General features: G+C 32.4%; 1 protein-coding gene across 2 annotated transcripts in view; it reads left to right on the forward strand.

Annotated features, from left to right (window-relative positions):
• The window catches only part of LOC145297600 (5'-3' exoribonuclease 1-like), a 194008-nt gene that overhangs the window by 156236 nt on the left and 14545 nt on the right, over positions 1–23227 (forward strand). The window contains exons 34-35 of one of the 2 annotated variants that reach the window (XM_080143661.1): positions 12342–12669; positions 21120–21143. In XM_080143661.1, coding sequence (XP_079999787.1) covers positions 12342–12669; positions 21120–21143 — 352 coding nt within the window. The remainder of the gene's footprint in view (positions 1–12341; positions 12670–21119; positions 21144–23227) is intronic. The other variant, XM_080143669.1, reaches the window with a different exon arrangement.

The following is a 23227-nucleotide window of genomic DNA, read 5'->3' on the forward strand; positions in this document are numbered from 1 at the left end:
TTTTGTCGAGCTATATTAAAAACATTTAAGGCCATTGAAGATGACATTTTGTTTAAATGATTTTTCTGCTAACCATACTCTGTAAAGCTGGTGTACTCCCAACAGAACTTGCCAGGGAGTTCATTGGTTTTAATAAACGATTGTGTTAAGGGATTCACAAGTGTTATCCAAATTTTTTATGTCTACTGTTTTTTTTGGTTGTTGTTTATTTTCTTTCAAAATCATTTGCTTCTCATTACTGAAATTCCCTCATCAATTCAAAATTGATCTTGGTTCCTATTCGACCTGACCTGTTGACCTGACTCTATTAGTAGTTGATCTGTTCTTCATTTCATCAGTGTTTTCTTTTTCTTTCTTTTTTTCTTTTCTTTTTTTTTTTCTTTTCTTTTTTTTTTTCTTTTCTTTTTTTTTCTTTTCTTTTTTTTTCTTTTCTTTTTTTTCTTTTCTTTTTTTTCTTTTCTTTTTTTTCTTTTCTTTTTTTTCTTTTCTTTTTTTTCTTTTCTTTTTTTTTCTTTTCTTTTTTTTTCTTTTCTTTTTTTTTCTTTTTTTTTTCTTTTCTTTTTTTTTCTTTTTTTTTTCTTTTCTTTTTTTTTCTTTTCTTTTTTTTTTTTTTTTTTTTTTTTTTTTTTTTACAAACTCTGCTTATTTCCTGTTCCCAGAGAGAATATCCATGGTGTTTTAGATGCAGGTGCACATTAGGTGGTGCTATATTGTTCCTGAACATGTTAAGCCACCTTTTGCCAATGGAGGAAGTTTCTAGATTATATCAAAATTACATACAGTCTCCGGTCGCATGCATATCCCTTTTAAGGCAAATAATATACAGCGTCAAATGGTTACTCATCTAGCACTGACAAAGTCCAACATCCTTTAACTTTGGTGATCTAACAAGAATCAGTATGTCAACATGATTGTTATAAATCTGTATATGCTCCTTTGGCTATAGGTGATGTCATCATGTAAGATATCAAGTGTGTGTGTGTGTGTGTGTGTGTGTGTGTGTGTGTGTGTGTGTGTGTGTGTATATATATATATATATATATATATGTATATATAATCAGGCTATATTTATGCACACAAATTTCAAAGAATATAATTAAAATCTATATATGTCTCTTTAGACTATTTAAAAGAAATGTTACACTTTACCCATATTAAATAAGGCAGGTGAAGGAAAATATAAATATGTATTAGATCCCTATATATAATAAAAGCGGCACAGTTTTTCCCCCTCTGCACTAAAATATCGTAGGTTTGCAACAACAGATGCCACATACAAATCTATTATGTCGAGACTTAGCCATTACATTCTGTAACTTTACAACTTCATTACAGACATATTTAGGCTTCATAATTAAATCGTGCATTACATCCGAAGAGCGACATCATCACTACCACATTATGTTTAAAGAAAGTAGTTCCAATTTTTCTCCCCCATTCCATAAGTCCTCTTACGCTCCCATTCTTCACCACATGAATTTATACTTTTCCTACTTGTGTGTATGCCGCCATTAACTGGTAACTAATTTCATATACATCGCATACTCTTATGACTTTCCAACTACACAAATAATGAGGTCTCCCTTGACGTATTCCCTGTATTTCAATTGGCTGGCGTATAAACATTACTACATTCGAGAATTACAGTATCAGCCTCAAAACCGAACACTTACGTACATTACAATATGGCCTTTTCAGATTACATACATATAAAAGAGAAACCTTCTAGCTTATTACTAATGACATTAAACACGCGAACAACGTATTACACATGTATTTACACATTGAAAAAAAGAAAAAACTCTACGTTGCTGTGTGTGTGTGTCATTACACTGATATGCCACATAAACTTTCGCACGTGTGTGATTTTGTTTATACACGTGTGCCATTAAACTAATAGGCTGCAAAAAACTTGTGCATGCGTGTTTGTGCTTAGGCGCATACATGTGCACATGTACATACAAATGTGTGCGTGCCTGTTTTTGTTTGATTGAGTGTGTCTTTGGTTGTGTGCGTGTGTGCATTTGTGGATGTGGGTGTATATGATAAAACTATTAAGCCGTGTAAACTTGGGCATGCGTTTGTTGGTGTCTATACACATACGTGTGTGTTTGCTTTTTTGTGCGTGCATTTGAACATGTATTCAAATGAAAATAACAATTTTTGGTAAAACTTGCTGAGGGTGCTGTTTTACAGTTGTTGTAAAAATGGAACGGAAATTTAAATTTTAGTACATTTTTACATTACATCTAAGTCATCACTCACATTTGACATGTCAACTTTTATAGGTTTTGGAGTATACTTACATGGTTGGAGGTATCTATTCTTTTATAGGTTTTCAGGTATGCTGACAAGGTTGGAGGTATCTACTCCGATTTTATTTTTATAAAAAAAACAAATCGTTTTTTTTTTATATATATAAAAAAATATGATTTTTTAATGTTATTCTTTCGATTACTTTCGTTTTTGGGGGAGGCACAATATAAAAAAAAATAAATAAATAAAACGGAACGAAATTTAAATTTCTGTTCCATTTTTACAACTGTAAAACGGAGCATTCTTCGCAAGCTTTACCTGATTTTTTTTTATAATTACAAATTTAAATCATTGTGAATTTATTCAAACGGTTCTTTACCTTACTAAGTCAACCCCCCCCCCCAAGAATATATGTAATAAACTGATTATCCCTATATATAAATTCAAGATAGCTTTTTTGTTTGTTAAATTGTTAGGTGAAAGTACAGAATAGTTATGAAACACTCGCCAGCCCAGGACCATAAGTGCAGAAGTACCAATAAAGTGATTTTTAATATCATATTCAGCTAAATCCATAACAAGCGGTGATTAAATGAATGGTTTATTTTATTGTCGTTACATCATAATCACATGATTAAAATTTTAGCAGACAAAAAATCGAGACAAAAAGGGTCAGGAGAACCTGAATAGTAATTTGAGCAGGTATGCATGGGAAAAAAAAAAATACTAGAAATGACGATTTTGTTTTAATAAGAAGGATAACGAAATAGTAATTTGTTCTTTTCTGGTAAATGCATGCATAAAGAAAAGTGTGCAAAAAAAAAAAAAATAATACTTAAACAAATAAATAATTTAAGTTTCATTTCATTTTGAGTTTCCAGTCCGGTCTTTAAGTTTGATGGGCGCAAAGTATTTTTTTTGCAGTGATTGGGCCAGGGTATTCCTATCGTCACATTTACCAAAAAAAAAAAAAAACCATAAAAATCATAAAATAATATTTGAAAAAAACTTTTTTTTTTTTTTTTTTTATAAAATCATGAGTGTTACGTTTGTAATCGATGAGATTAACGTGTTAAAAGAAAAAGGTGTCCTGTGTGGATTTCAGGGGGAGGAGTCAGCATTTTTTTTTTTTTTTTTCTTCATTTCCACTAAGCCACAGCAACGCGTGGTCGGGTACAGCTAGTAGTATTATAGAAGAATAAAGTTAAATAATAAAAACATAATAATTATCAATTTGAATTAGTTAAGGCCTTTACAAAGTTATTTCCCTTAGACTAGTTAGAAACTGAGTTAGGATAAAAACAATTCCGTTTAAGACAGGAAAAAAAATTTTAAATTAAGATTTAAAATTGATAGTTTAAAAAAAACTTTTTTTATAGGTGATGCGATAAATAGTTTAAATATACTAGAATAACATACAACAAACATTTTAAGTATATACAATTTCTCCTTTTCTTTTTCTTTCTTTAGCGTCCAAAATATTAAACAGACAATTTTTTAAATTTCAGGTTGTTTAAAAAAAAAAAACAAGATTTTGTAAAGTATCTATGTGAGTCCTATTCTGGTTATAAAACAGATGCATATCGGCTAAAGATAGCTTGATATGGATATCAAAAATAGTCCCCGTATTATCAAGTTTGAAACCGATGGTACCGATGACTTATCTCATCTAAACTTTCTGAAAATGAAAATATAAATAATATGCTCATTTTTATGTTTAAACATAAGACACTTCACTATTTCAAGTAATTTAAATGTAATTTGAACTGAAGCATATAAAAGCATCCAGATTTTAAACAAAACAGTAATCAAAAACGGCCGGAAGACGACTGAAGAAAATCAGTTGAAAGTACTTGCAAAACAACCAAAAAAAACAGATGGACGAAAATGACTATGGAAAATGACTATGGAACTTTCCTGTTCAAATCCGACTAAGACATAAGAATGACCATTCGAAAAATGGAAAAATTACAAAACAAAAGATCATTAAGCAAAAACATTCTGTGCTATTTAGCAATATTTGTCTGAATGAAAACATGCTGCCTAAATAGACAATATATATATATATATATATATATATATATAGAGAGAGAGAGATTAGTGATGGGACGATTCCAATATTTTTCTTGATTCTGTACTAAATTACTGATTTTGATTCTTTATAAATTTAGTTTTTCCTGATTACTGTATAAACACGTTAAGTGTACATATATTTTCTCAAACATAAAAACACTTGTGTGTGTGTTAGGGGTGTGTATAGATTTGTTTACTGGTCGTATGAAATCAATAAATATTTATTATTTTAGTATTACTATCAGCAGTGGAAGATTTTATTTTAAAGAAAATCAAATAAAAAAAGATAGTTAAAAGAATCATTTTTGGCATCAGAAAATAGGCACAAATTTTTCTGGTACCGATTCCAATTAATTGTCTCAACACTAATAAATATATATATATATATATATATATATATATATATATATATATATATATATATATGAAAGAGAGAGAGAGGGTGTGACAGAAGTAACATCCTTTATTTAATTACTTTGATTATTATTTATTTTTCCAAATGAAAAAGGACATTACTGATGCTGCACTTAGTATATATATGCTCTTAATTTTTACTGCTTTTTTTTTTTTTTTTTTTTTTTTTTTTTTTACCTTGCAGGGAACAGAAACTCATTATGTTCATCAAAAAGTTTGTTTATTACCTATATAAACAAACAATTGTTTCAGCCTGTACTAATACATATATGGTCCACTGTATATAGATTTTAATTTTTACTTCAGTATGGGTACTTATCAGTGCTCAGATGTACACCAAAAAATAATCACCTTCACCTTGGGATAACTTTCTTGAAATTTATCTGTTCATTTAGTATTAGGCTTTTTTATTTTATGAGTCATAACACCCTATCATATTCCACACTAGTTATATAATCAGCTTCCATCAGTACAGATAACGTGTAAGTGTTGAAGCAAAATTATTTTAAATTAATACACTAACATTAATACAATATATATATTGTGTGTGTGTAAGAATTCAATTTCGCAAGTCATTAAAACATTACGTGTGTGTGGGGGGGGGGCAGCCAATATTTTTCTTTTTCTTTCTAAGATACCCGTATTTGACATGCCAGATAGGTGCACTGCAGCTTACATAAGTAGTTTCTCCTATTACAGAAAACTATCGCCAAAATATATGGATACGATGGGCGAGAGCATAAGTACTTGTACAATGCAACATAATAGAAATGGGTTTTACTCTTTTTCACCCTAAACATGGCACATTGCCACTTAGAATATAAGGAGCTTCTATTCCATTTGGGATTGTATTTAACAGGTGCTTGAAAGTCTTCTGCTCAACCAGTTCCTTCCTTCAAACTGCTAGACTTTGGAATTCCCCGTTTCCTGCTTTCCTGACTTTCCTAACATGCAGTAATATGTAATGCAAAGGGTCATCTTGCTACTCAACTCCCTACAAAACATGATCCCAACGGGGGAGCCTCTTGGGTCAAAGTGGCATTACGTCTTGTTTGAGATGAAAGAGTGTATAAAAAATTTTTTTAAATAAATTGGTACAAAAGAATTTTCCTGGAAATGGAAGAAAACCCAAGTTGTCACTGAGAACAGGGAAAGCTGTATCGTGAGGATTTTAATATAAACTGATGAGCTGTTTTGAAAGTGTATCCATATTGAATCTCTTCGCCATCAAATATGTTACGATATTTTTTATCTATAATGGGGTATGATCCCGCACAGTCGATATATTCTGACACTATATTAACTAGATAGATAAATACTTTTAAAGTTTTAACAAAAGAGCTACAATAATATCGCGAGGCCTCCATTTACGCCTCCATGTCCGCAGAAGATCCAGCAGCAATGTATATAATATATATTACAAGCAATATATATTACATAGGAAAGATGCTGCTGTGAAATTTACACAGGTCCTGCTAGTTTTTATGAATACCGTTTCAACTTCACTTCCGGTTGCTCTTCCCCATGTTAAGAATGTTTTTTTCTAAATCTATTATTATTATTAGACATTATTATTTTGAAAAGCTATGTCGAATATACATACATAATTTTTTTTATAATGAGAAAATTTGTTGGTGATTGGCTGATTTTGGATTTTATAGTTTTTTTTTCTTTTCCCAATTAAAATCAATTCAATAATCCTTTTTTATAATGACAAAATGTATTTATAATTTATTGATTTAAAATTTTTCAATCCATGTTTATTTTTTTCTTTTAAAATCAAATAAATTTCAGATCAATTTACTAAATAATCATTTTTACAAAATATATTTACATAATTTGTCAAAATGTATAGATACAATTGGATAATTTTGCATTTTTCTTCTAATGTTTTATATGCAATTTTATTTCTTCTGTCAAAAAATTATAATCAATCTCCTTTATCTATTCTGTACTTTCACCGTTGATGGTAAAGAGATTCGATATGGGGTTAATTACTTTTCCCGTCCTTTATTTTGCTCATTCTCCTTTTTATTGGATTACTATCAGGCTGCCCAGTCGTAAAATATGTAGAAATATTATATTTTAATTAATACAAAAATTGAGACATGCGCATGCAAGTATTGTTTTTTCTAAACAGTTCACTTAAAAAAAAACAATACTCGCACTGAGATCGTAACAGTGAGTCAAGTATGATAACCATTAGACCAGCTTGACCTGATCTTTACAAAGTGTTTTCAAACCTACTTATTCTTAACATAAAGAAATTATCATGTTTCATGGCTGCGCATGTGCATTTGTGAAACAGTTGAAAAACAGATAGAAATCTGATAACTCCCAACTACTACTTTTTCAGTTTTGACCCTTTAGCAGCCCTTTTTTTCCAGATGAAAGTTTTACACGTCTGAATACCAAATTTCAAGTCTGTAGATCAAAAATTTGTTGAATATGTAGGTTGAGAAGTGTCCTCAAATACACACATTTCTCACATAGATACATATGTAACATATAATTTTTCAGTCAAATTTTTAAAGTCAGACTCGACTAGCAATCAGTTTCACATATCGCTATTTGATTCATGCTTTTTTTTTTTTTAATTAGTTTTTCCTACAATATTATTGGAACAAATTCATTTTGATTTGTTTTGTTTATCTGATAATGCTTTCACTGGGCAGGAGCAATGTTAAACTGGATACACTTCTCTGTGATTTTAGCTCGTGTCTTCTCAGAACATTTCCTGTGTTTTCGTTTCTCATATAAAATTTGTTTAGGAAGCCTGTCATTTTTTTTACATTTCTTCAGTGTCCAGCTTAGTGCATCTTACACGCATATCTATATTGAATATATCAAACTTACTATATAACCATTATGTCTGGTCTGAGTGACTGGCAATTAATGCTTAAGATATATGGTTTATGAATACAAGGTCTTTCCCCCACCAAACACAATCCTTAAGCTCACCATCTTTCCTCCTCTTTCTCTTGCTCATTTTTATTGGCTTAAAGCGTTAAATCTCGCCTACAAGTTCAATTTTATGAGTTTCTAAAACATTGTGTTGAGGCAGCCTTTTTTTTTTTTTTTTTTTCCTTTCCAAGATACCTGCATTCGACGTGCCAGACAAGTGCACTGCAGCTTTCATAAGTAGTTTCTTCTATTTACAGAAAGCCATTGCCAAAAGTTTGGATATTATGAGTAAAAGCATAAGTATTTGCACAATACAACATAATAACAATGAATTTTACTCTTTCTTTGTTTTTTGTTTTTTTCACTTTAAACATGGCATATTGCCATTTGGAACGTAAGGGACTATTTTGTTTAGGATTGTATCTAACAGGAGACTGTGTGGAGTTGAGCAACGAGATGTCTGTTCGGATTACATTTACACTTCTGAAGGTTGGTATAGTTAGGAAAGCAGGAAATGAGGAGGGAATTCCAAAGTCTAGCAGTCCGAGGGAAGAAACTATTAGAGTAGAAGGCTTTCTGTCATCTAGGGACGTCAACAGTGAAGAGGTAGAGAGAGCATGTATGTCGAGGAGGCACAAGTGCTGTGAGTTGATCAGAGCACATACCATCAAAGTATTTGTAAAACGGGCACAGAAATGCATCATTGCGGCAACGGGACAGAATGCACTGCATGGAAATAACACCTCTTCACAAAATGTTCTGTTTTTTATTCAGTTTAATTTTACCAAAATGTTCTTGGACAAGTACTCTGGAATGATGAAATGAAAACTTAACTTTTTCGGCATAATGATGCATAGAAGATTTGGTGCAAGGAAAATGAGGCAAAGAACAGTGTCTGCATTTTAAACATGAAGGCGGCTCGATTATGTTTTGAAATCGTTGCTGAAGATGCACTGAACAATAAAAGGAATATTGAAATCTGCAGACTCTGAAAATTACTGACGAAAACTACATAAGTTCGATTTACTTTTGAACATGCTAATTTTAATTTTATTTATTTCAGCAGTGTACAAATTGAAAAAAAAAAATCCAACTTTCTTTAGCATGCTTAATTTCCAGACCGTATATTTATTTATGTCCTCTGAAGAAAGGTTATACACAAGGTGAATTGGGTTTTGAAAAGCCAGCCCACTAGATGGAGTGCACTCTAGCCTAAAAAAAATGTCTCTGGTAGAGGTGTCTCAGGCTGTTACCAATGAACTAACTTCTAGCCAAGGGACATAATCTAGTTCAAAATTTGTCGTATTTATCTCCCTTGCAACTAAATATAATTGCTTTCATAATTTGACTCCATTGAACACGTTGTGAATAAAGGACGATTCTTTTAATGAATTCGTTATATTATAACCTCGCGGCGGGTACCCGGCATTGCCCCGGGTGTTTAGAGGTGTGTGTGTGCTCGGGCAGGGAAGGGGGGGTGTTAATCAAAACATAAGAATAAGCGAAGTAAATATTTTTGAATAGTAAATTATTAAATATTTTAATGTTATATGTTAATAAATAAATAAATGTTAAAACTTAAAAAAATCGAAAAACAAAAACAAAGAAAAAAACTAACGTAAGGCAAATGAACGATGTTAAATGTAAAAATCGAAAAAAACAAAAAAAGAAAAGGCGAATGTGATGGAAAAATAAAACAGATAAACGAACGTAAAAACTTCTTTAAAAAATCTGAAAAATAAAACAAAAAAAAAACACTGGCTTAAATAACTCTGTTTCAATATTAAAATTTAAAAAATCGAAAAAAAAAACAAAAAAAAAACACATCTCGCACCACGATTCGAACCCAAAACCTTTAGATAGCGATGCCGTGCTCTAAGCAACTGAACTAAGACGACGTCAACGAAATTGTGTCGCTTTTTCAAATATTTAAAGTAAATCATGTTCCGACATCGTATGACGCATGCGTAGAAGCGAACTTGTCATGAGAGGATAGTTTTTGCTGACCCCTCCCTGTAGAAAACTGATCATTTTAGGGTGGAGAAATTGTTTTTGGCCAATTTTTATTTACAAATTTTTACCCTTCCCCCTTTTTTAGGATATATTTATCTACAGTATTTATGTACTAAAAGCTATTTAGTCTGGCCTCAGATGAGAAAGTATGTATTTGACTCTATGCAAACAATTTTGGACTACTTCCTGTCTAACATTTAATAAGTTATCTTTTAGATACTATTCTTTGGTATGATTTTAGGGCACAAAAGTTACATCTCTTAGATTTACTTGATATATATTTTCTTGCTTCACCTATTATTGATCAATTCAATTTCTATATTATTTCTATGTAGTTTCCTTACCCCTTTAACTGATATTAATTTCTTGTCAGTATCATCACTAATAATTAATTTATTTTTTATTTCGGACTATTATTCTCATCTTTATTAGTTGTTGTTTTCATCTTTATTGGTTGTTGTTTTTCACAACGTTTCGACCAACTATTCCTCTCGCCTTCGTCAGGTGGTAACCACAACGGATAGGAACTTTGAATCTCTTAACTGCATTCTCAGCAATCACTGCCATCCGTAGTTGTTGTCTCACCACGTTTTGGCCAAGTAAACCTCTGCCCGGCTTTGGGTAGGATTGAAACCGCTATTTTCAGACAATGTCCATCTGGAACCAGGGAGATTCAACGTCTCTATCAACTCTGCTATGGACCCTGAAGTGCGATCAAGGTTGGATTCTTTGATCTTATGAATCCACGTTTATTTATTATCTGATCTTACATTATTTATTATCAGAATAAACAAAACCAATAAAGATGAAAACAACAACCAATAAAGATGAGAATAATAGTCCGAAATAAAAATAAATTAGTATATATAATGCTCATCTCAAAATGAATTCCAATTAAGGAATAATATATATCATCACTAAGAAATTTGGAAGTATATTGTGTTTTTGACCAGTTGGAATGTAAATAAAGATTCTAACACAAAGTTTATATGTAATTAAAAACAAATTTAATGTCCCTTAATTATGTAACCATTATTAGCTTATAAACTATTAAGTGCTATTCCAATATTCTTAACATTTAAATATATGGTTTTTAAATATTGTCACTAAAAGTGAAATACGTAACTATTGAAGTTTATACAAATAACATTAACACATCCGCTGCCAACTACGAGTATTCTTATATCCTGGCATTTGCAAACTCATTACAAAATTCTTTTTCTATTAGTATATGCATGCTCGGCACATACGATAACTGTCTTTAACTTGAACTAGCATCTCAAAATAACACATTGAATAGTAAGTTTACGAGTTATTTTGTATTTGGCCTCTACCATGTATTATGATTTTTCTAGCAAATACATGTTATAAGTTGAATGATTCGCTATAAATAAAAGCTGAGTTTTGAGTTATTTTTATTACAAAAAAATACAAACTGATAAAAACTGATAATTCCTTTAGTAAAAGTGACTCGTGACAATCATTTAAAAATAATACAAATTTAATATATATGACTCGTGACAATCATTTAAAAATAATACAAATCTATATATATATATAAAAGCAAAAATATATGTTCGCTTTTTGTGTATGTCCAAGAAAGGCTTTTTTCAGAGAAGCGGTCGGTCGCCTAACAACTTTTTAAAACTTTTTATATCACATGTAAATCGTAATATCTCAGAGTTAACAATGGAGCTCGCCTGTCTATTTAATTTGCTCGACTTCGGGAACATAAATATTCAACAGTTTTCGCTCGCCGCAGGTAGGTAAGGGCTTTTCCTATAATGTTTCCCCCTACCCCCAACGTCTTGGGGGGGGGAAGCATTCCTGCACTAAATGAAATGCTACCCCGCAGTCAAAAGTTTACCTCATTAAGTCATTAAAACATGCACCTGCCAAATCCAAGTAATTAAATAAATTCAAACGTGTTTCCGTTAGCATCTTGCGGTGGCCCAATGGTTAAAACCGTTGCACTCTTTTTTTTTTTTTTTTTTTTTTTCCACACTTTCATTTACAACTTTGCCTCAAGGGTTCGGGTTCGATCCTCATACTTACCTACCAAAACATTTATTATTTTATTTTACCCCCCCCCCCCGGAGTTTTGATTTACCCAAAACCACACACACCTCCAAACACCCAGGCAACGCCGGGTACCCCTCGCTAGTTTAATATATATTCCAAATTATATTCATATGCGTTATTTGTTGACTTTAGTTTTTGGAAATTACAGAAAAATAGCTTGATAATGGCAAATTTAATAGAGCTATAGCTGGCAGCAGATAGCATTAAAATACGATTAAGTGATTTGAAAAATAAACAAAGATGGCTGCCAAAAAAAGAAAATACATTTGGTATAGAATAAGGTTTTAGTTTATTACTTATATAGCTTTTAATTATTTTTTAGAGCCATCCCAACGTATGATTTTTAGTTTTGTACTACTTAACAAATTTTATATATATACTAGTGATGGGACAATTCCAATGTTTTTCCTGATTCTGATACAATTACTGATTCTGTTTTAAATTTCCAATTCCAATTCTTTTACAATTTCTTGTTTTCTTTGGGGATGGGGGTCAGATTACAAAAAACGCATGTAATATGAACATATAATTACTTTTTAAAGCCATCCCAACATTTTTACTGCCAATCAAATATCATGGTGTCTTTATCGTTCTTGTAGGATGGAACTGCAGCTCTAAGACACATGTTACATATAGGTGAATCTAAATGCCGCGGCTGGTATGAGAACGTAGATGCAATAGCAGACACCCACAACAACCCTCATGTGAAACAGCAACAACTTCAACCGCAGCAAAAGCAACAAAAACAACAGCAGCAGCAGCAACCACCATCGCAACAGCAGCAACCACAGCCATTCTCATCATCAAATTCCTCATTGCCATCGTCTTCATCATCGTCATTCACTCAGTCGCATAGTTTGGATAGCAAGTCGAATGAGTTGACAACGGCATTTACAAGACAAGTGACAGTGGAAGAATTATTTGAAGGTAAGACAAAATTCTTATGGATTTATCGTGCTGATCTTTTAATTTTTGTTATAACTTTGGTAATTTTTCTGACATGGTTCTTATGTCACGTCTACTCACGTAGTCAATTCAATCTTTGATTTTGTGGCCAACAACTCGGAAATTTATATTGGGCAAATAGTTGCCAGAGAGAGAGGAAAAATTGAACATATAAAGTTATCTTGTCGGAATTTCAAAGTCCCAAATAGCTTTTACTTCTAACAAGCAGATTTTTTTTTTTTTCAATTTATTGTTGTACCATGTTATTAGTAATAAAATATACTTTGCTACGATTTATTTTTAACATTACTTAGTCCAGCCCAGAAACTGCTAATATGAAACATTTTTAAATAAGCGCCTAAAAATAAAAATCGATAGAGGGAGGGTTCATTTTAAATTGAAAAATATAGCTGGATTGGTCTATCTTTTAAGTTTAAAAATATGCAAACACATAAAAATTAAAAACTAAAATGATTCCATTGCATCCTGATTAACATCGAATAGGTACAACTAGTTTATATATATATATATATATATATATATATAAAAGTGAAAATGTATGTATGTATGTGTGTGTGTGTGTCTGCTAAAAACTTTCAACAGACAACAAAAATTAACAAACTCGGTATCATATTGAAGCTCCATCCTTTGCTCGAAAAATTGGCCAAAAACGATAATTTTTTCACCCCGAAATCAACAATTTTCTACAGGGGGGGGGGGGGGTCAACAAATGCTGTCCTCTCATGACGACGACCAGTTCTACGCATGCGTCAGATGACATCATGACCTGATTTAGTTTAAATAGTTGAAGAACTGACTAAATTTCATGTACGTCATGTTAGCTCAGTTAGTTAGCGCGTTGGTTCATTATCTAAACGTTTTGGGTTCGAATAGTGGTGTGAGATGTCTTCTTCTTTTTTTTTTTTTTTTTGATTTTTTTAAATTTAAATATTGAACCAGTGTTATTTAAGCCATTTTTCACGTAACGTTCATTTTTCTGGGGTTTTTTTTTTTTACTTCGCTTATTCTTAGGTTTTCATTAACACCCTCCCACCCCGACCGTACAAACACACACCCAAAAACATCCGGGTACCCACCGATTTTTTAAAATTTTAATATCGACACAGGCTTATTTAAGCCATTTTTCACTTTTTTTTTTTTTTTTTTTTTTTTTTGGTTTTTGGTTTTTAGTTTTAATGTTCGTTTTTCTGTTTTCTTTTGTTTTTTCGATTTTTACATTTAACATCGTTCGTTTGCCTTACTTTAATTTTTTTTTGTGTTTTTTTTTTTTTTTACTTCACTTTAATTTACCCGACTTTTACAAGCTATTTTCTAGATATTTTTTTAATGCCGCGTAGAGTGGAAAACAGAAACTGGCTTCCAGCGCAAAACTAGGTCAAACATCACGCAACTTGACGTTGTCGCACCTGCTAATTTCAGTTTATAAACGTCAACTTAACACACTTATCAATTCATCTGTTCCCGTGGTCGAGATGGTTAGGTCGCAGGGTTTTTTTTTTCCATTTCTTTTCCACCTCCACGTCAAAGGTTCGGGGTTCAAGCCTACCTTTCTACTAAAACTATTTTTTTTCTTTTACACCTCCAAACAACCGGCCAAGGTTTTTTTTTTTTTTTTTTTTTTTTAACAGGGTTGTTTTAATCTAACGACCAACATACACCTCCAAACACCCAGGTAACGCCGGGTACACCCCACTAGTATATATAAATAAGGTGTAGTTATTTGTGTGTATGTCCAGCTAAAACTACAAAACGAAAACTCACAAAGTTGGTATTTTTTTAATCAACATTACCCTGGATAAGTAATACCTAAAATTTGAAAAAATAATTATTCATTCTCTGATCCTAAACTGACGATAGGGGAGGAGGTTTGCTTTGCAGTCATTGGGTATACTAACTAAAGGGAAGCAACTGATTTTTTTATTTCAAAGAGTTATTTCCCTTATGACAACTTTTTTCAACTAATCTATATAAATAAAACAATAGATGTATGTATGTGTCCGTGTGTAAATGTTTAACCAATAAACTATTAAACTATTGGTCACATAAAACTGAAATTAACAGGAAATAGTAATCATACACCAAAGATGGTTTATAACAAGTAAAATCTTTGTTTGGATGGATGAATAAAGCATACAGAAGTCGGTAAATTGCAATACAAAATGTTTTTTTCAACTTGCTGATATATTTGTATTAGTTTGTGCACGCGTAAAAGTGGCTTAATTTTTAAACTTTCTGATCTGCCTGTAGGAATGTGGCTAGAGCATTAAAAGTTTTGGTTTTGATTCTAGCTGGTGGCGCACGAATCTTTTTAACTTTTGTTGTCCCACTGACTATCTTACACTCATTGACCCTTATCCTCGAGTGACCTTCAGGCCTTGATAAGTGGTGACTTTATAACAAAAAAAAACATATTTAGTCTGATCAAATTATCTCTTATAGCTTAGTCTTCAAAATGGCAGTCTCTTATCTTTAATTCTTAAGGTTAGAAAATTTGAAAATATTACCAGTGTCAACAAAGAGAAGAGTCTGTCAAACATGTGTATGCAGTGTCGCAATGCATAGAAATGAAACTTGGCCAGTGGGGATTATGTTCAACCACATGCTCTTTCACTGACCCCCCCAACACTGTTTCCATGGTCTTCTCTTCCATCTTCTCTTCTAATTCCGAGGAGACGAGCACTGATTCACAAGTAAATAAATAAAACAAAAGCTTCAGCACATTCTGTATATATCTGTTGGGTTCTGGGTGTGTGTGTGAAACTATTGTAGGAAATAACCCTCCAAGTGCTAAGATCCATATCTACATCTGTCGAGGCCGTATACATCAGTATTTGATATCAGCTCATCTCAATCTGCTACAAGCCCCACACTGGAAATTGTCAACTGTCGCAAACTCAAAACTGTCCGTAAACTAACTCTAAATATATTCAATCTTTTGTCCCAGTCACCTGCCAAACCTTGACTAACAATCCTATTTTAAATTGCCTTTGTGTGCCTTGGTGAACAACTTCCTCTCCATTGTCTTTCTACCAACCTTTGTCCTGCTGATCAACTTATTTCCACTTTTTATTTATTTATTTATTTATTTTTTTACTTCTCTAAGACTGGGGGAGGGGGGAGCAATAATATCACAGTTGAGGATATGTATTGCATGGAAGGAAATTGTATGAGAATGATACAATGGATATGTTATGAGTCTTAAAGACAGTTTTACTTCTGATGACTTCAAGGGAAGATTAAATCTGAACAGAATAGGGAGATGTTTAGCGCAGGAGACTTCATTGATTTGGTCACATTGACAAAAGGGATGAGTTTTTGGGTTAGTGAATGTAGAAAAGTTAATGTCTCCAATTCAGTTCACAGGGGAAGGCCAAGGAAAACATAAGTGATAAGGATAAATTTGCGAAAAAGCGTGATGAATAAAAACCTGGCCAAAGACAGGTTAGTTTGGAAGTTATTTTCTAAAAAGTTGTCCAACACATGCCAGTGTGTGAAACAGATGTTGAATTGAAAATATTATAGACTATTTCAAATAACATGGTACAACAATAACAAATAACAAATGGTTAGTCAAAATCAGTTTGATTTGTCAGCTTGTATGCTGTTTAGGTCTAACTTGTTAAAATCCAGCTAACGTTTTTTTTATTTTTGTTTTTTTTTTATGTTAGTAGAAGAAGAGATATCAAACCAAATATGATAATTAAGTATTTAAAAAATAAATTTATTTGTTCTAACATAAAATATTATGTTTTTATGCACTAACAAATCTTTACATTACATAGGGAGGATTTTTTTTTTACTATTTCTTTTTGTTGTAATAAATAATATTTTTCATTAATTTCATATTTTTTTAAAAATCTCATTTGCTGGCATAGACAGTATTCATCCCTGCAATCCATTGTTTATTTTTATACTATAAACACAAAATTGGTCAACATTTTTTTTTTTTTTAATATTTAGAAAACATCACTACAAAAGTAAATTTATTTTTGACTTGTCATTTAATCAATAATTTGATACGACAAACTTTGTCAACGCTTAAAAAAAATAATATCCAATGTTTTTCTTTGATCCATGCAGGTAACTCATAACATGTTTATAAATTTTAAATGAATTGAATGTTTGTTTTTTTAATCAAGGTGATACCTATAAGAGGTCTGGTAGCTATGCAACTAGTGTCTACAACTTGGTGGTTCAGGTATGTTAGGAGTTAAATTACAACTAAATGACCCTTACTGAGAACATTTTTAACTAGAGACTTGTTAGTAATATCCAGTAATTAGTTAAATTATTGTTTCTCTCAGATTCATATTTTTCTTAAAATATTTTGAAACCTTGGCGAATGATGATTTTGTAAAATACTGATATTGTTTTTTTTTGTTTTGTTTTTTTAACTTCAATAGTACCTTTTTGATCCTACTTTTAGATAATGAACTTACCTAGACAGACAGTTATGGCCAGTCTAATATCTAGAATTGAGAATCAGGGTCATTATTTTAAATTAGAAATTCGTAAGTTCAAATGGCTGTGTTGCGAGCGTGGCTGTAGATGGTTTGTTTACCTAATGTATCAAAACAAACTATATAGATGGTTTGAATAGTGCAGAAGCACACGTTGACATGGGTTGATGTTATCGTATTGCAATGTCACAGAATCGTTGGTGGAACACAATTATTACAAGATCGAGCAGTTTGATTTTGGGTGGCAGAGACCGGATCAGAAAGCTGCTGTCTGGATCTCAGAGAAGATGGGCGAACAGATTTCTCATGTAGGTGGCAACAAGAGTCACATGGAAATTGAGGTTATAGCAAGATAAAGAGCCCCTCATCCCTTAAAGTAGTGGAGTGGTGATGCAGGTTTGACGTGGTAGCATCAATGGCTGAATAAGAACTCATTTGTCCAGAAAAAATACTTATGTCTTTCATTTGTGTTGAGAAAGGTTTGTTTCCAGAGCCGAAGAGCAGAGAACAGATGCAGACAACTCATGGAACAGACACACAAACAAAATAAAAGGTACTTTCGATTTTTATCGTAATGAACACTGCATTCGGTTCAAATACCATAGACGTCTTTCTCATGCAAGGAACACCTTCATACAACTCAGATTGTTGATGTGCCGTAACGGTGAACATGAAAGAAATTAAGTAACAAGATATAATTGCCTTCATGAAGTAACAAACAGCTATAACTCTACGAACAATTAATGAACAATACAGGAACAGTAAACAATTTATCAATGAGATGTGTCACAGAATTAATTGCTACATGGCGAGTACGGTTGTGTTATGTAATAGAATTTAACAAGCTATAAACATATAGAAACAACAAAATATTACACTACATGTCTCTTCACAAGAATCGTAAAAGTCGGGCACTTAATTGTGAGGAAAAAGGCATTCATCACTGTGCCACACATGTACTTAATCCTCGTCAGTTTTGCTTCTCTTTCTTCCATGTGTCAAAGGGTTGAGAGTTCTGCCATGTCGACCAGGTTCGATGTTCATTCGTCACCATTCTTGATCCATTGCTTGTTTAGGTTTGAAGATAGTGCTCTGCAAATCCTCATTGATACAATTGATCCATATTTTCTGTGGATGGCCTGTAGGATAGAAACCAGGCGAGGCTCTCAAATTTTCTAGGCCATACACTATGATCCATGCAGTGAAGATGACCATACCAAACCAATCTGCTTCACTGAACAACTCCACTCCACACTGACTAAACCTACTTTAGACCTCAACAAATGTATAGGATCTCTGTCAGAGAGTTTCAAGATAAAGATACAGTGATTCATGGCATGATCAGTACAAGTTAATCTGGCTGTATCCTCAGATGTGAACAGGCCATGTCTCACTAAAGTATGAAAAAACACTCTTTACACAGGAATTATAGAAGTAACCTGTGTTGTTCAGGGAGATTCCATGTACTTTTATACGATTATTTATATAGACATTGGATGAAACAAACAATAAGCAAAAAGTTGTATCGGAAAACAACATATTTCGCATATGATATAGAATATGACTGAGAGATTGGGTGAGCTTAAAGTTGGTTTCCTATTTTTCTTAACCTATTTTCAAACTTTGTTGAAAGACGATTTTGTAAAATGTTTTGATTTCTGATTGTAAAGTATGGGTACATTTTATTTTAATCAATTAATACAAACAATCGAACTCCTTAGACGATGCTAGTCTCTACTTTATCATTATTTCCACGGAAGGTGATCGATTGAGCTCCAATCTTTGGGCCTTTGTAAGATGTCAAGAACTCTCCTTTCTACAACCATTTCAAAGAACTTTCTTATCTTCCTCCATGAGCCTAACATAAAACAGAATTTTCATGAACAGAGTTTCTTTCCAAGAAGTTCCCATCAATGGGACACATGACCACATCACTGCTTCCCTGTAGGCTACAAAATTGAATAACTAGTAATACCACATTTTTGTGGTATTTGCCCAGCATCGAGCATTCCACCTTTCACTGAATATTGAAGCTTATGAAACGTACAAATTTGCATGCAATATCCAGTCACCGTGTATATCCCACTTAGGCCAGATGACATCTTGTATCATCCATCTTGTATCAGCCAGGTTCAACATCACTACGATGATCTAAAAGTAACCAGTGTGCTAATGTGATTATGCTACAACATGATTGTTTTCAAATGTAATGTCAACAAATACTTGTAAGAAACCGTTTTCATAAGTAATCAAATTTTATTCTATTCGTTATTTTCAATCCTTTTATAATATTCTTCATCTTCCAACTCAAACTCAATCCATCTCATTAACTTTTATCTCAAATGGCTTTTAGCCTTGTAGAAAGTAGATCTGGGATTTACTTTTGGCAACTGCGTAACTCTTGCTTTAGTCCTCATATTCTATGAGCAACGTTTCTGACAAAGAGGAAAAAAAAATTACTGTTTTCTGAGTCATAGATTCTATTTCATCTAACACTTATTGTTGGCAAGTTTTTGACCTTGGAATAGCATTTTTACATTTTTTTTTTTTTTTTTTTATAGCCCCTTACATTAAGTGGCTTTATGCCTTGTCTGGAGTGATTTCTATAAAAAAAAAAGTAGTAACTTGTTAGTAAAATATGAAAAAAAAAAAAAAATGTTAATTCTGCGATATCGTTGGAAAAAGTTTCTATGTTGTAGTGAATAAAATTATTTTTGTGCATTTAGTTGTTTTCTAATAGATTGTTTTCTTTTTATATTAGTTAAAATTGTAAGAGATCAATTAGGTTTTAAGGATCCCAGTAAATAAGCTAAATGAAAGAGATGACTTCAGTTGTACACCTATTTTTCCGCTTAACCTTCATGCATTATTAAGAAATGGATAATAAACATCAATTGTTTCATTTTTCATTACAAGTTCGATTCGTAATATAGTGAAAGATTTATTTTGGGAAAAAGGCAGGGTACTAAGTATTTTTTTGTTTTTGGTCCTTCAACAAAGAAAGGATTGGACCTAGTATCTCATGTTTGTTTGCACTTTCCTCAATAACCACGCCTTGAATTTTTTTTTTTTAATTTTGCATAAACATTAGTCATGGTTGTAAGTAAATTTTTGCCAGAATGTATTTTCTGAGATAACTTTGGTTGCCATCCTAGGAGGCATTATAGAAGCAAAATTGCCCCCAAATCGTTTATTGGTTTGCATTTTCCTTAATAACCACAACTGAAAATTATTTTTTTAATTTGCACAAACATTAGTCATGGTGAAAGTAAATTTTTTACTAATGGAGTCTTTAGTGTAGTGTCTCTCTACTCTATCTTTATTTCCATAGAATGTGATCGACTGAGCTCCAATCTTTGGTCCTTTGTAAGATGTCGAGAACTCTCCTTTCTACAATCAGTTCAAAGAACTTTCTTTTCTCCTCCATGTGCCTAACATAAAACAAAATTTTCATCAACAGAATTTCTTTCCAAGAAGTTTCTATCAGTGGGACACTTGCATGCTCGGCTTGTTTTTTTTTATTACAAAATGTTTGTATTAAATAAATCTTTGTCCCTATTTTTCAAAATATAAGATTCTATTTTTCGTGTTATGTATGTGTTATTTTTTTTTTTTTTTTCATAATGAAAGTAGGTCAACCGGAACTAACAGGTGTCCACCCAAAGTTGTTTCTTTCGTTTACCTCATTTACTGCAGTCCTTCAAACCTAATTGATTCATTATAAAGTATTTCATGTATATTTGCTCATTAACTAATTATTCACTATTACTAACAAGTCTGTTGCTATATATGAGAGTTAATATAGATTCACACAAGATTGCCACCAAGTAGATCCAAGTTACATGTATGCCAGGCCTTTTATAGGTATTGCCTTGTTTGTAACCCATTTAAACCAACGCCTGTGTGTCTAATTTCTTTTCTTTCTCTTGTGTTCTTCCTTTCTTATATTAGCTTGTCGGAAGTTTGCTAAACAGAGTAAGTCCTTTGGAATAAAACCTTTCAAAGAAGAAATTTACAACCAGAATTATTTTTAATTTTTGTTTTTCTGTATATTCTTTATTTTGTAAGAAATAGTAGACTCCTCTTCCTTTTTCTTTTCTTTTCTGCCATACTCTCTTTGTCTGTGTCTCGCCTCCTCTCTTTCTCTCTCCCTCTGTCTCCCTCTCCTCTCTTTCTCCCTCAGTCTCCCCTTCCCCTCTTTCTCTCTCCCTCCGTCTCCCCTACTCATTTTATGTCTCCCACCAACTTCCTTGTCTCCCAACACGTGTCTCCTTTACTCCCTCCTTCTTCCATCATATCTCTCTCCATTCTCCTCCTCCTACAATCGTTATCTCATTTCCCTTTATCTCCCTCCTCTCATGCCACCCGTTATCCCCTCTACTTCTCTTTGCATCCTGTCCCCCTCTCTCCTTATCTCATGTTGTCTCCCTCTTTCCAATTTTTATTGAATTTTTTTTGTTTTTAAATTTCTTTTTAGGGTGGATTTTTCTTTTGATGTTTGAATCTTAGTTCATTTGTTCATATTTTATTTACATTTCATTTCCTGCATCTTGATTTTTTTTTTTTTTTCACCATGAACTAATTTTTGTTTTTTTTACTTGTTTGTCACTCACAATTATTGTTTGTCATAATTGTTTATCGTTAAACATTTTGTTTTAATGATTACTCAGATGTGCATGTTGAGAAGCTCTCAATGTTTTGAAATTATTTTATATATATATATATATACTAGAAGTTCAGCCCGGCTTTGTTCAGGCCCTATGTCCTGTACATAATTTTATATTTATATATATATATATATAGATATATATATATATGTGTATATATATTTCGAATCTCGCTAGATTCAGCCACTTTGATGAGTCGTAGCTGACGAAACATGTTTCAGTGGATAATTATATTTTAAAAACAATATATACAGTAGCGTCCAAAACTAAGGGACAAATTTTAAACCCCAGTATTTGTTAGAAATAATAACTGTGAAAAGCTGAAATTTCGACAACTGGTAATCGTTATCAACCATAATAATATACTAAAATTTGAATCATTTGCAAAGGGTAGAAAAAGAAGTTTAACAATTATTTATTTATTTTCAAAATAGGAACGTCCAAAAATAAGGGACAAAATTGAGAAAAACAATGTAAACAGCCAAAAAACAATAAAAAATACATGTACAATCAATATTTAGTAAATGAGCCCTTTCTCTCAATGACAACTGCACATCTTCGACTACAAGAACAAATCAGTTCTTGACAATCCTCAATACTAATTTTAGACCATTCTTCTTGAAGCTTCACCCACAAATCCTCTGTGTTAGTGTGATTTCTTTCCATAACTTTCATTCCTAAGGTCTTCCAAAGGATTTAACTCGGGACTTTGCTGTGGCCAATCCATAATTTCAAAATCTTGCTCGCTAAGGTAACTCATTACCACCTTTGCCTTGTGACATGGGGTATTATCTTGCATAAAGGTAGCCCTATCAAAACCTGAATTCTGTATGATTGACACAACATGATCTTGAACAATGTTTTTATAGATCTGCGCATTTACACGAGTTTGTAACGGACAAGAGGTGTTGTACCTTGGCTAGAAAACATTCCAAATACCATGGCGCTTCCGCCCCCAAACTTGACAGTTTTCTTAGTACACTTTGGAATCTACATTTAGGTTTAGGCACAGACAAAGAGTGGGGGAAATTATTGATAGTGTTTTCAGCTAGACAAGTGTTTCTCATGAAAGTTTGGCGGGAGGGGATCATAGATTGGAGCTCAGATGAGCACTTGCCATGAAAATAACAGTAATCAGAGAAATGCTCGCAATGTCTCTTCTGTAAAAAAGAGGTTGCAGGGAACAGGAAAGGACATCCCCTACTAGGCTATGAAGTCTATTTTGAATATCAAGGCAGGAGAAGGTCTTTCTAGCAGCTCTTTCTCAAATGTGGCAACAGTACTTCATCCTTGGACATACCTGGCTCTTATACAGGTAGAGTATTGCATCAGCAGTGAGATATCTACTGGATCGATAGAAAAATCCCACCATTTTCCCAGCGACCTTGGCAA

The sequence above is a fragment of the Euprymna scolopes genome, chromosome 2, assembly GCF_053919585.1.
Source record: "Euprymna scolopes isolate OS-2025 chromosome 2, ASM5391958v1, whole genome shotgun sequence".
Classification (NCBI taxonomy): Eukaryota; Metazoa; Mollusca; class Cephalopoda; order Sepiida; family Sepiolidae; genus Euprymna; species Euprymna scolopes.